A 13,715-nucleotide genomic window follows, 5' to 3' on the forward strand; every position below is an offset into this window, starting at 1 on the left:
TTGAAAATCCCTATTTTGTCTGTTGAAGATGTTTGCTTTTTCTTGTCTTCTTTTTTTTTCAAGAAAAAACAAGAGTAAATTTCAAACTGTTCATTCAATGTTGCAAAAAAAACCCCAAATCACCACACTCATATTCAGTAAGTCAGGTAATTACTGTGATTTTGTAAATACAAATACTCAGAAGTCAATATTCAGGTCGACAGCTTTACAAGGTTTACCTTTCTTAGCAACTTCCATTTCTTCCTCTGTCCAGCGGGATGTCTCCACAGGCTCTGAGGAAGCTGAAAGAGAAACAGAGCAATCAGAGAAAAGACCAGGTTTCACTATTATGGCACCAATCATGCATGCCATTATTTGACACAGTCAACTCATCTATGTTTTCAGGTCGCTTTGGAAAGCTCCTCTTGTCAGTGGGAAGTAGTCAGTCTCCGTTAAACCAAGTTAGAGACATAGTAGGAGCCACCAAATCTCAGCAGAGCAAACTATTCAAAACTATTCTGCCTACAAAATGATGGTTAATTATCAGTTGAGGAAGACTTGTAGGTAACTTAGGTGTGCTTATCTCTAAAATTTTATTTATACTGTGAATAATTACCATCAACTACTTTCTTTTCAGAAATGCAGTCAGAGATAACATAGCATTTCCTAACCACAGGTGCCAAGAATGGAGCTTTTTATTTTAAAGAAGCCTCTTGCCATCTAATGCAGAAACAACTTGTTAGGTTCTATGTCAGGTTACAAAGCTCCACAAAGTACTCAAGTATCAGTAATTAACGAGGACCCCTGCGAGTGACACACATTGACTTGCAGCCTGTAAAAGGTATCTGGGTCTCTATAGATCCATCCTGCAAAGAGGAAATGTCATTATGACACAAAGGCTGAACTGCCTTGTTTTTCCTCACATGGTTCTAACAGTCACCTGACTACACATGTAAGATTCATGGAGTTACACTCGTTTTACACCACCACACAATTGTAAGCAGGCCTAATAAAGACGAAGAGCCAGAGGAGTAGATGGGTCCCTAAGTGTCCTATAAATGCAACTCACAAGGTTCTGGTGGGGGTGGAAGAGGCGGTGGTGGTTCTTCAGTAGCTGCAGCTGCAGCAGCATTTGCTTGTGCAGCTTCATTTGTCATTGACCTGGTGATTCTGCCCTTACGGCGACCCTGGCTATTGGCAGTTTTTCGGCCCCTAGGAGTGGCCTGCTCCCTCTCCTCTGTTTCCTCTGGTGCAACTTCAGTTTTGTCCTTTTCTTTGGTATTCTCTCTAGAAATAGTGAAAGTATAATTCAGTCATATTCCAGTAGTCCTTATGAACAGATATACCTGAATATGGATGTAAAAGACATCCCCAAACCAGAAGCAAAACTCCACAAACCCAAAAAACACCTTTAGTGAAATACAATTCACTTACTGGCCCACAATTCAGTTGCTAGAGAATAACAGAGATACACAATATTACCAACTTCAAAGAAATTTGAACACCAAGACAGAACATACAAGAAAACCCAAACCAACATGATAGTTACTACAGGTGCAGAACTCTGACCCCACCAGACTCCTGGTTTGCACTGGATAGAGTTAATTTTTTTTCCTGGTAGCTGGTAGAGTGGAGTGGTTTGGATTTAGTATAAAAATAATGTTGATAGTACAGTAATGTTTTATGTGTTGCTAAGCAGTGTTTACAATTAAGTCAAGGACTTTTCAGCTTCCCAGGCCCCGACAGCGAGGAGGTGTGAACCTCTTTTGCAGGGGGTGCACAAGAAGCTGGGAAGGGGCCCAGCTAGGACAGCTGACCCAAACTGGCCAGAGGGATATTCCATACCACCTGACATCATGCTCCATATATAAGCTGGGGGGGAGCTGGCTGGGGAGGGCTGCAACTCAGGAAATAGCTGGGCATTGGTCAGCGGGTGGCGAGCAATTGTAGTGCTTGCACTGTGCATTACTTGGTTTGTATAGTCTTTTATCATAATCACCATCGTTATTCTCCTCCTTTCCTGTCCTATTAAACTGCTTTTATCTCAACCCACGAGTTATACTTTTTTTCCACTTCTCCCCCATCCCTCTGTAGGGAGCTGGGTGGGTGTTTAAGCTGCTGGCTGGGTTAAACCAAAACAACCAGTCCAGATTTTGCAAATCCTCTTCCGATCTTTGCAAAAACCCCAGCAATTCAGAGTGAATTAATGCACTGTCAGTGTATTTACTTACTTAGATTCCTCCTTCTCATCCTTTTCCTCCTCATCTTTCTTTTCCTCCTCTTTTTTCTCTGCTTTTTCTGCTTTTTCCTCTTCTACCTTTTCTTCTACCTTTTCTTCTTGAGAAGGACGAGCAATTTGTTGCTGAAATGAAATAGAAATTACACGTTTTAACAACTTGAACACATAAAGGTGCAGCAGCTTGTACTGAGAGCAGCAGAAACCCTGATGCTGCCTCACCTCCCACCTGGTGATATTTTAAGTTACAGGCACTGCACTCTGGTCAACATAACAATAAAATGCCTCTGTGAACACCGTAACATGTATTTGCACCCTGAAATCATGATGAACATAATGTAGGCATTATCTCCCAGACTTCAGAAGTCCCCTTTGTCCTAAAGCATGCAGGTTCTCTATATTAGAACACAGTTATATTGTGTATATCCTCAGTACCTCTCAATTTATTTTCTCTTGTTTCCTCTGGCCATCTGCCCCATTGAGACAGTGTGTTTTGTCTTATAAATTCCATGGAGGTACAGGCTGCTCTAGCAGCAGGAGCACAGAGGTGATAATGTACACGTATAAACACACCCACTGTTGTATGCTACACTAAAAACAAACAGCAACATTTTAAAAGTGCTTAGAGAGGTCTGACCAACATCTTGCATAGTAATGGTGTTGCTCCTTTCCCATTTTATTTTTAGCACCGTCCATTTTAAACCAGTGAAACCCAATAGCTCACAACTTGGAAGCAGAAGATCTCACAGCACGAGCGTTATGACCAACTCTAAGCCACCTTCTCTAAACTGTTGTTAGTAATTAAGAAATGTAATTGTTCAACAATAAGAGATGATAGTTTTACAAGCACATAAACACTGAGAAACAATAAAGTAATTACCACTATCCCACCATTATCCTAAGGAAAACAGCACAAACTATTATTTACCCATTCCCTGTTAAGGGACTCTTGCTCCTTGTCTTTCAAAGCAAGCCAGATGAGTACTATATATTAGAGTATCTCACTTTAGAAAACACATAAATTTGATTTTAACTTTCCAGAAGATACAATCTGCTTCAAAGAAAAATAAATGGAAGAAACTGCAGTTACTTAATGTGATCACGTAGAATTACCAGCATTGGCCCCTTACTGCTGCTAAAAAAAAATTTAAAAGAAATCTAAAAATAGTAAGAAAAATTTGTGGCACTGTTTTTGCTATTCCTTATCTCACCAAAATAACCCCAACCAAAAGAAAAAAGGGGAGGCAAGAAAAATAGCAGTGCCTTTTATTCCCTGTCTGAGCTCATTATTAGAGGCGGCCTCTTGATATTAGACCAAGTCAAATATCCTGTGTTGTTTTAAGAAAGCATTACAAAAATGACACTGCTCATATACAAGAAAAATAAAAGTAGTAGGAAAGATCTATCAAATGTCACTACAGAAAAGAGAGACTTAATTCTTAGTGTTGTTATCCTCCCTAATTATATCGAGGAGAGTAACAATCGCTTATGCCACCCACAATGGTATGTCTGTATGTAGCCAAAACGCCTTGCTTTCCAACACTGCTGATTTATCTTGCCACAGCTCACCTGAAAATCCCTTCCCTTCCAGGTTAAAATACCAAGCAGTAGTTGTCTGCCACAAAAATCAATCACAGAACCCACTCCCCAAGTTCCCAGAACCCTTATGAAGCAAACAGCAAATGAATGAATTCTCCGGATGGGCCTCAAAAGCCAGAAACCCACATCAAGCCTGTAGAGGTTGATCCATATTGTCTCTTCTCACTGAAAAGTATTTGTAAGGAGGTGATCTTCTGTGTGCCACAGAAAAATCCAAGCCTTCTGTGCTGGGTGCCACACAGCAAGAGCCAGACAAGAAACCCTGAGGCTGCAGGGGAGGCTACAGCAGGCAGAACTTCAAGTTAAAGGCGAGGGGAGGGAGAGGAAGAAAGAGTTATCCTCTCTGAAAATACCTCAAGTTTACTTAAAATGCATGATTACAGTTTAAATTCTGCCTTAAATATGTTATCATAAAGCCTAGGGAGTAAGAGAGGGTGGGGAGTGAGGCGTGGCTGCACAGAGGGAACTCCATTCGCAGGAGTTAACACTGAAGGGGCTTGAAAGGGCTCAACAGATCATCTCCATTGATCGAGCCCTCCATCCAGAACTGCCATACCCAGATGGCCTCCACTCAAGTTCAGTGTGTGCAAAACCCAGTTGTTCCTTCCTGGGCATTAGACTTTGCAAGTCAACTTCAAAAAGCAAATTACATGTAATATTTATATAACACTACCTTTCAAACAAACATCCAAAGTACACTTGGCAATTCATGGAAAGACAAGGACCAAGATCTCCAAGACTGCTCTTCTAGGGCTTCACTAACTCAGATTTTACAGGCCACTGGAGAATTCCTCAAAACAGGCTTTTCTTTTTCTGGAGGAAATAACCCTCCTGTAAGCATAGCAGCAGGTGTCACTGTTTCACTAAGAAAACTGAGGCCAAAAACAGTCACCAAAAGGACTTGGTTTTGACATTTTAATTATGTAAACTGAAGCAGAAAACCCAAACACCGCCTGCTATCATCTTGCTGCAAATTGTTAGCGTTCAAGATGCTACCATTACTTGGTTATACAAGCACTTCCTTCAAGCAAGATGTCAGAGACATGCTAAGGTAAAGCATTTCCATCGTGCTGCACAGATTGGCCTCAAAAACAGGGAGTTAAAAATTGCATTTTCTTAAGAAAAGAAAAAAAAAATCCCCAAACCTGTATTTTACTTATAATCTATTTACAGAATAATTGCTGAAAATCCTCTGTTCTTTTTGCCAGCTAATTTAACATCACACCTTGTAAATAACCAGACTTCCTATTTCACAATGAATTTATTTAACATGCATAATCAATAGGTCAAGTGCAGGTTAAACACAAACCTTAAAACAGTTGAAGCCTCGGTCAGCGACGTACCTGCACATTCATCTGTTGGTTAAAACTTTTACCATCCAGGCAAGGGGACGGGCTTTAATTCAGGGTACAATTCAAAAGGACAAACCCCACACCAGCACCGACATCACAGAGCTCTTTAGCAGAGGCTGCCTGACCCAGCAACGTGTTTATTCCAGGAAATTGTGTCATTCTGCCACTTAAGCTGCCTCCAGCAGAGTCGCCCAGCTCACATACAACCTTCTAATCCCCCCGGGGTCAGCTGAGGTGATCCCCACCGGCTTGATTGGCCGTCGCAAGACATGCAGCAAATTTCTGTCTAGTCAGATCACAGTGGCCAGTACCACCTGCTGCAAAGGCACAGGGCTCCGTGGCTGTGCTGAGCAGGCAGCAGAGCACAGAAACATTCCCCCCACCTCCACTACACCAAATGCCAATGAACTTGACTCAGAAAGGCCCTTCTTTCGATGAGTTATTTCAGGAATTCTCGGTAACCGATGGGAGATCTCTGGGAGCCATGCTTTCTGCTAGCACCATGGGGAAGTCTTGTGCTTAATTTTAAAATTCACTTTCGGTTTGAGACACAGGGTTTAGGCAACGTTTTATAAAAACTCCTTTCTAGGCCTATTTGAGGACAAAAAGGCATCAGAATTCATTAAATAAGCCTTATATCTCAACCTGCCGTGCCTTACCCTAGCATTCAGCTACTCTAAAGGAAAAGCCTCCACACTGAAACCTGAGTTAAGTTGTACTCACTACATCCTCTGAAGGATTTCAACATCATTACCATGATTAATACCTTCTCCACTGCAATATTCCACTTGCTTGCCCTCTAATTTACAAAAATATATGAACTATTAAAGAGTTTAAGCTGGAGCACCTGTTATTGGCCTGAGCACATCTCAGAGCACATCATAAATCTTACATGACTTGTGTTTGCCAATCAACAAGGAAGTTTCAAGTTGCTACTCAGAGCTATGAAAAATACTGGCTTCAAACAAAGCTGGGGCGTGGGAGGGAGAGGGGGGGATGAACTGCATTCTGCAGCCAGAAGAGAAAAATTCTGGCAAGGAAGGGAGTTCAACACTCTCAGGTTCATTTTATTAGTTGTTAGAGATGTTGCCAAGTAATCATTAATAAAACTAAGAAATACAAATATGATTTTTGGTACCATGTAATTCCCTACTACATGCTAACTACAATACTTTGGAATTTAAACTTCCAGAGATGGTAAATTTTCCCATTTAGAAAGAGTTTGCAAGTATTCCTCAACATTTTTCAGGCACCCTGAACACAGAGGCCACATTAAACCTGTCTAGCAGTTGCCCAAAGTTTAGTGATCTGCTGTAGAACTTAGCATGGATCAACAACTAGCAATTAAGACCTACAACTCTGCTAAAATGCAGAGCAAGTAATTAAGAGTTGAACAAACAAGGAAAGCAGTTTCAGTGTTCCAACTCATGTATTTAGTTGTTCACAAAATCAAACAACCCACAACTCTTCGGACTTTTAGGTCTGTGGATTTCTAAAAGCCTGAATTTGAGAGGACCCTCCCTCCCATGCCCCCATCAAGCTCTGGATCCAAAAAAGCACTGGGTATTTCTTCAGCACATCATATCTATACCAACTTCCAGTACTCAAATTAGCTTTACAAATACTACCTAAAGATACCAGCAGGTTTGGTTTTCACATCTACTCCTCTGCTTGTGTACTTTTTTCCAGTATGACCTTCTTTCCTAACCTCATCACTGACAGACCATTCATTCTGTTTTCAGTGCTTCCTAAATACCTGATAGATGCAAGGGGAAATCAGAAGGGGAGGAGCAGGAAACATGTTCAGTGAACACACAGCACTCCTCCTGGTTTCTTTAAAAATGAAGTCCAAAGTCTCTTAATTTTTCTTTTTGTTTTGCTTTCCAATGCCCACATTAACCCTGGCAACCTAGCAAATATATTTATAAGAGGTTTGTACATAACATGCTGTTATTTTTCCCTACAAAGACTTCCAAAAATGCCCAAAGTACACTTCCTGAATCAGCAGGATTTTTTATTTGCATGCATTAAATCAGTCTCTTTCTTCTTGCTACTAAGTTCCAGTTTGACTTTAGGCCTGACCACCAAATAATGATCACTATTAATTTCTGCTTTTTGACAAATGTTGACATTATGAAGTGATTATGTATATTCCACTGCAAGTCACATGCTAAACCTAACTTCCACTGGGTTAGGTTTAGGATTTAATGATGGCTTTTCATAGGATTTAATGACTGATTCGACTTTGTGCCTGTGGCAGGGTCCTCAAATAAACTAAACTGTCATACTGAAATTAAAAAAAAAAGTCACAAATGCACAAAGGAAGATAACCCAGATTTAAAACCATGAATGCCCTTGAGGTCAGGATTCCTTAAACTTAAAAAGGGAAAAGAGGAGCAAAGGAAAAATAATTATTTTTGTCCCCCTTTCTCTCACATATAATAAGTTTCCTATATGGGATAGTAGGGCCATTGTAAACATGAAACAACACAACACCTAAGTGATTAATAAATTTTAAGTACCTGGTTTCTCCCTCTGCGTTTACCGTAATTCCTTCGCACAAGGGCTTTATAATTTTCATTTTTCTTGGTCAAATAATAATATAATACACAGTCAGGAACATTCTAAAGTGAAAAAGCAAAAAGAAAAAAAGATTAGGTTTTACTGCTATAAAAAAATACACTCTTAGTATTTTATTTCTCTCAAAACTTAAATTATTCAGCCCCTAGACTAAAATAAAACTCTATTAGATCTGTTTCTTCAGCAGGGAAGTGAATTCATACACAAATATAACAATATAACTATGCATAAAATTAGAGCGTTGAATGCAAATCTTGTGTATTTATAACATCCCTCAGCTACTTCAGTTGGCATCATTTAATCTACACTAGACAATTTGCAAGTTTGAAAGCTTCTATTTATCATAATAGCCACAAGCATTCATGTTGTGAGTCTTAACAAATCCTTATTCTCCATTACTTCTCAGATCAGTTCTGCAAAATCAGTTCTTCAGATTAAAATTAGCTCTAAAGACAAATTCAGGCAGCAGTAAGACCTGCTGAGTTCAAGATGTGACTTGAAAGGTGGTGGCAAGATTTCTTTGAGATAGCACAGTGGCTTAGCAGAGTCAATTATGTCCTTATCTAAACAGTGAGATAGTTAAAGAAGCTTACCTCCTTTGAAAAGAAAATAAAATCAAAACTAAATGAAGCGCCATTTTCTTTCATTGGTGTCATTTCACTAACTTCTGTTAGATGCTTTCATGCATTGTGTTACTAAACCAGTATTATAAAATCCTGACAAAGTGATAACTTTTTTTGGCCTTGCAATTTTTTCCAGGAAGAGAAAGTGATGCTGGGATAAATGACTTACATTTGGAAAGTTAGGGATCCCACCCTAGGCTCTACTTACATTAAAAAAGGTCTTACCTTTCGTTCCAGGTAGGAAGCAATTAGACCAAAGTTCTTGGGATGTTGGACAAACCTTTTATAAATCAGAAATTATTTAAGTTTAACAACATAATTCATAATCAAATAAGCAAAGCAGACTTCCAAGCAATCTGTGCCTTCAGTGAGTTTTTGATTTACACAACTGAAGTCAGTCTAAAAATCCCAGTTCTCAAATCGGGCAAGTTTAGAACTAAGCACTTAAAATTAGCTATTAGGTGATATTAATGAGAGCACATACCTACTCTCCTCATTTGCATTTTATCATGGAACTAAATTATTTGTAAGATGATATCTAAGGACTACTTATGAGCCTACTCACTTGAAAACTAAGAGAAGCCTTAGAATTACGCAATGTTTCACTCTTACAACTAAAACCATTACCAAACCTTATTGCACAAAAGCTTCAGCACTCTGAATTGACCCACTGTTTACTGTGGGGTTTAACTGCCATTTGCACTGAAATAAGAATAAAATATAAGAAAGCCCATTACTTTTCCTTAAAAATCTCCTTCTCGTGGTCGGTCCAGACATTCATGAACTGTCTGTCTTTATAAACTTTCATGGGATCCTCCATCAGACCATTCATATTAATGAACTTCACTCGTCTCTGTTCTGCATCGAACATCATGGGAGGGATGACAGAGAGCTGGCGCATTTGCTTCTCGTTATTCTGCAGGCAAAGAATAAAGGAGAAAGTAAAGACAAAGAGTTGCTATTAATGTTTACAGTTCTTGAATTACACAGCTTCTTAAAGCTCCACCACAGCATACATTCACAGTTAGCTTGAAAGGCCTTTTTGTCCACTTCTTAACTCTCTTAGAAGGTGTCACTATGCCAGTAAACATTTACACAGCCAGTTAAAGGAAACACGGGTTTTAGAAGGGCAGAGTTTTCACATGTTTGTTAGAGCTGTAAAAAACTAGGTTGTAGCCAGCCTGCAATGAACATGAGAAATCTAGGACAGATGCAATTAGGAAGCGTGAGCCTTAAAAGAAAAGTATTTATAAGACCTGTTTCAAGCCAAAGTTCACACACGCTCTCTTAGACCAGCCCCCAAAGGTTTCCTCTTATCAAAAAACCACAAACCCTCCAAGAAAGAGACCTTTCACTGCCAGGAAAAGGGCATCAAGTCATTTGCTGTGCTTCTATAACAGAGTACAGACTATGACCTCACCTCCTGCTCAGAAAGTCCATCAATGATTTCAGAAATCTCATGTTCACTTCTAGCAATAGTTGCTGAAAGTCCAGCCCCTCTTTGGCCAACTCTAGAATTAGGAGAAAACAGAAGCAGTAAGGATAGGGTGGAAAATAACTATATATTCAGACTTCATACACAACTATGACAACCTTCAAGTCTTTAAAATACTGTTACCCAAATTAGTTAGTTCAGCCTGTTCTTTCTTAAGTAGTGTCAGAGTACTCTGCTCACATACTGCAATTTCAAACTGCTGGGTTTTAGAGGCGAATTTGCCACCAGAAAAGGAGTGCTGCCACTGATTCCATTGCAAGGTGGTGTTTTAGATACATTAGCAAGCTTCCACTGAGAATGAGAAATGTTTATCAGTGGCACAGAAATCAACATCTTGATTAGTCCAATTGAAACCCCGTGAAAGACAGTTTTGAAGGGAAAAAAAAAGTGCATTAGAATTGCCTTTCATCAGTTTGGTCAAGTTACTAACAGAGCACTGAGATCCTTACAACAAAGGGACATTGTAAACTTTTGAGCTGCTCAGGAGAGCTGTCCTTTGGAAGAATTCTTCAGCTACTGATCCTTATGCTTCAGAACATGGTAATATATCACTGCATGTGGGTCAAAATGCATTTCAGAGATAAAAAAATCACTGGGACATACCATCTGCATTTGCTGAAGGATTTTACTGAACTAATCAATTAGCACAAAACCCTTAGTATTTACACAGTCATAGTATTATAAGCACAGCTATAGACAAAGATGCCATTACGTTAGAGATCATAAATAGAGAGATGGCCCCTTCCCAAGTAATTTGCAAGTACAAAAGTAAAAGCTTCTTAGAGAGAAGAGCTCTGTTTCCACATTAAGAATTTACTTTCTTTTCCTCTCTTGATTCCACAAAGCCAGATCTTGCAGACTTCAAGTCATATTGCAAACTATCTTGTTTCTCATATTTTATGAGGAAGGGGATTTCGACGGATGGTTAGAAAACAAATGAGATGAAATCTTTATGGGGCTTGAACTAAGTCGTATTAAAATGATATCAAGCATTAGATTAACAGATTTGAATACAACTGTATCAAACTTGACCTGATTCTAATTGAAAGCACTACCTACAGTACCATAGACACAGTGAACATTCTAATGAATTGCATTTCATTCCTTTTTAAGACTCTTTTTGTTCAGTTTCCATTTAACAAATGTCTGATAGATTCAGATTTAATAATAGGGACTTAATTGTCATAGCTCACATACTTCAAAATATAAAAATGTCTGGAATAAAGTTACATGGCAACTACAACAAAAGATTCCTCAAATTATTAATTAAAAAAGTCAAATGAGTTTTGAACGTGTAGGCAAATGAATATAGGGATTGTGATTCAAAAGGAGTAACACAGACACCCGGTGACTGAAAAACACTAAGTATAAATTAGGGTGTAGGCCAAAGTGAACATGCTCATCTGAAGCTGATGGTCCAACTACACAAACCTCTCGTGCATCTGAGCAGTTAAACTCATATAGTGTCACCAACACCACAACCTAACTACCCTTTGCTAGTTCGCCCTATTTCTGCATTTCTTTTGGAAAACATGGTTTTGATAGCACATCTGAAGAGGGGGATAAGAAAGGAACAATTTGGACATCACTAAACCTGCCCAGGAGGACACCGAACTGATGAGGCCAGCACTGCTGACAAAGCTGATAGGGGGAGAAAGGGAAGAGTGAAATATAAAACAGTAGATAGATACACAAGGCAGACTGTCATGAAGATCCTTAGGATGAAGTCAAACTTGAGCTCAGTGCCATGAAACAGAGAGCAAGTGAAAGAACATTTGACTTCATACTGTATAATATATTACTGTTACTCTTTTTTAAGGAATAAAGTGATGAATGTAGCCATTTAACTACTGAGCTGGACCAATTTATTATAAATAATTTTAAGCCTTAAGTCCTAAAAGTTATTTTCTATAGCAATATTTCAAATCCATGGCAATACCTTTGGAATCGTTCTTGCTGTTCTCTTTGCTTCCGGATTTCTGGAAACTGCTTTTCATAGTACTCTCTTGTTTTGCTCTCCTTAGCTTTCCTGCGTGGATTATTTTCTATCCTGTCCACTTTCTTCTCCCATGCCTCCATCAGCTGATCATAACGTTGGCAGATTTTCTGTTCCTGTTAAATGCAAAAGTAAACCTTGAGCTAAACACTAAGTGACCAGTATGCATGACATGAGTAGGCTCCAGGGATGAACAGACAAACCTTTCCTTAAGAGTGGTTTTCCATTTTGAACTTGACATCTACCAACTTTTCAGCAGAGAACAGGTAAAGAAGTCGATATCAAAACATAGTCTTGAAATACTGCACACTATTTCTTTGCCTTACACATCACAACAGTATCTGGTAACTGTCATTACTACATTCCAGAAATTTCACATCTTCCACTACCAAACTTTTAATTAATTAAATTGATTTAATTTTTAAATTCTTATTTATTTTAATTTTTTAATTAACAAAACGGGGCTGGAATAATTGCAATACATCCTCAATCTCAACAATATTTAGGGAGCTGCTCCTACATTAAAACAAACCCAAACTAGGTCATTAATAAGATAAAATCATTAAATTTTCATGCTGGAATCTTCCAACTTGATGTGTAACTTCCAGCTATTCTTAATAATAAAAATGATCTTTCAGACACCACTGAAAAGAACTTTCTCACTCTGTATGCAACTTGCTATAGCAGCATGCAAGAGAAAGCATTAAGTCAATTAATTCAGGTATCCAATATTCACAAGTTTGATTAAAAATGCTGCCAGATTTATAAAATTGGAGATCTGCCCCATTTTCTTTCAGATACTGTAGCTACTATATGAGAAAAGAAGTTCAGAGAGAGGTGAGGCAAGTAAAGATTTTCACTGAGTCTCTTCCATTCATGTTTTTAAGGAAAGAAAAAACTTTTTCCTTAGTGTACACCTTAGATGGTTTTCAGTTAAATAACCAGTTATAAACTTGCAACTTATTTTCTTATGAACAGAATTCTATCTTAAGATCTTATTTTTTTCTGATCAATGGGATTTTCCTGACACACTTGGGAATGCAAGTCAAGGATCAAAGACAGAAAACTCTTCATGGGCTCTTTTTATAAAAACATGCTAGGATTACCCGTTGCTTTCTTGCATGGTTTCTTCTTTTAAAGAACAGTATTAGCTTCTTTCTCATCACCTGGTTTCTGGAATACAAAATTGGGGGAAAAAGTGAACTACATAATCAAGAACTTCAAAATTACTCAAAGCAGTCCATATGAATTCTAGATGATAGATTATTATTATAAAGAATATTTTCAAGGGTAGAAAAAACAGAGGGAAAATTCCTAATGAAACAATCACCTAATTAGAGCAGACTCTTGAAGATGGCTGGAATAAGCAATTGAGACACAAAAGCTTCCAATTTCAAGCTAAGTGCTTCCCTTTACCACAAGAGAGATAATATGCTAAGGTGAGTACATTTGGCTTAAGGTATTATGTTTTCAGGGAAAGTTAAGAGTTTTACAATACAGAACTCAAAAAAAATAAGTAGTTTGGAACTGCTGTACAGCTGCATTTGAAGGAGTGGAGAGAAGCTTTTAAAGGACAGCCATCTGTAGCACTTTTTTCTGTATTTACAAAATGTTATAAAATGGTAGTAGAAGTTACAGCACTTAATACTAAGCATGTAGCTCACTGTGCATTTCCTCAAATCTGAGACTGATAATTTATTTCTTTTGTAAAAACTGGTAGAACAGAAATTGACTATGAATAAGACAATCACAGAATGGAGATGAAGAGAATAATGTTCTTCAATAAATTTGAGCCAGGATAACCATGCCACAACAGTAAAGTTTGTCTCAAAAATCACCAGAATTTGAGTTTCAA

General features: G+C 38.4%; 1 protein-coding gene across 4 annotated transcripts in view; it reads right to left on the bottom strand.

The window, feature by feature from the left end:
• NCOR1 (nuclear receptor corepressor 1) overlaps window positions 1-13,715 on the bottom strand; it is a 51,789-nt gene that overhangs the window by 25,634 nt on the left and 12,440 nt on the right. For 3 of the 4 annotated variants that reach the window (XM_084272794.1, XM_084272791.1, XM_084272792.1), the window contains 9 exons: window positions 12,967-13,033; window positions 11,804-11,976; window positions 9,790-9,880; window positions 9,107-9,285; window positions 8,595-8,649; window positions 7,689-7,790; window positions 2,211-2,341; window positions 1,049-1,266; window positions 219-281 (listed from right to left, as the gene is read on the bottom strand). In XM_084272794.1, the coding sequence (XP_084128920.1) occupies window positions 219-281; window positions 1,049-1,266; window positions 2,211-2,341; window positions 7,689-7,790; window positions 8,595-8,649; window positions 9,107-9,285; window positions 9,790-9,880; window positions 11,804-11,976; window positions 12,967-13,033 (1,079 nt within the window). Of the gene's footprint in view, window positions 1-218; window positions 282-1,048; window positions 1,267-2,210; window positions 2,342-5,123; window positions 5,350-7,688; window positions 7,791-8,594; window positions 8,650-9,106; window positions 9,286-9,789; window positions 9,881-11,803; window positions 11,977-12,966; window positions 13,034-13,715 lie in introns of those variants that run through there. The other variant, XM_084272793.1, reaches the window with a different exon arrangement.

Source organism: Gallinula chloropus (genome assembly GCF_964237585.1).
Source record: "Gallinula chloropus genome assembly, chromosome: 19".
In the NCBI taxonomy this organism is placed as follows: Eukaryota; Metazoa; Chordata; class Aves; order Gruiformes; family Rallidae; genus Gallinula; species Gallinula chloropus.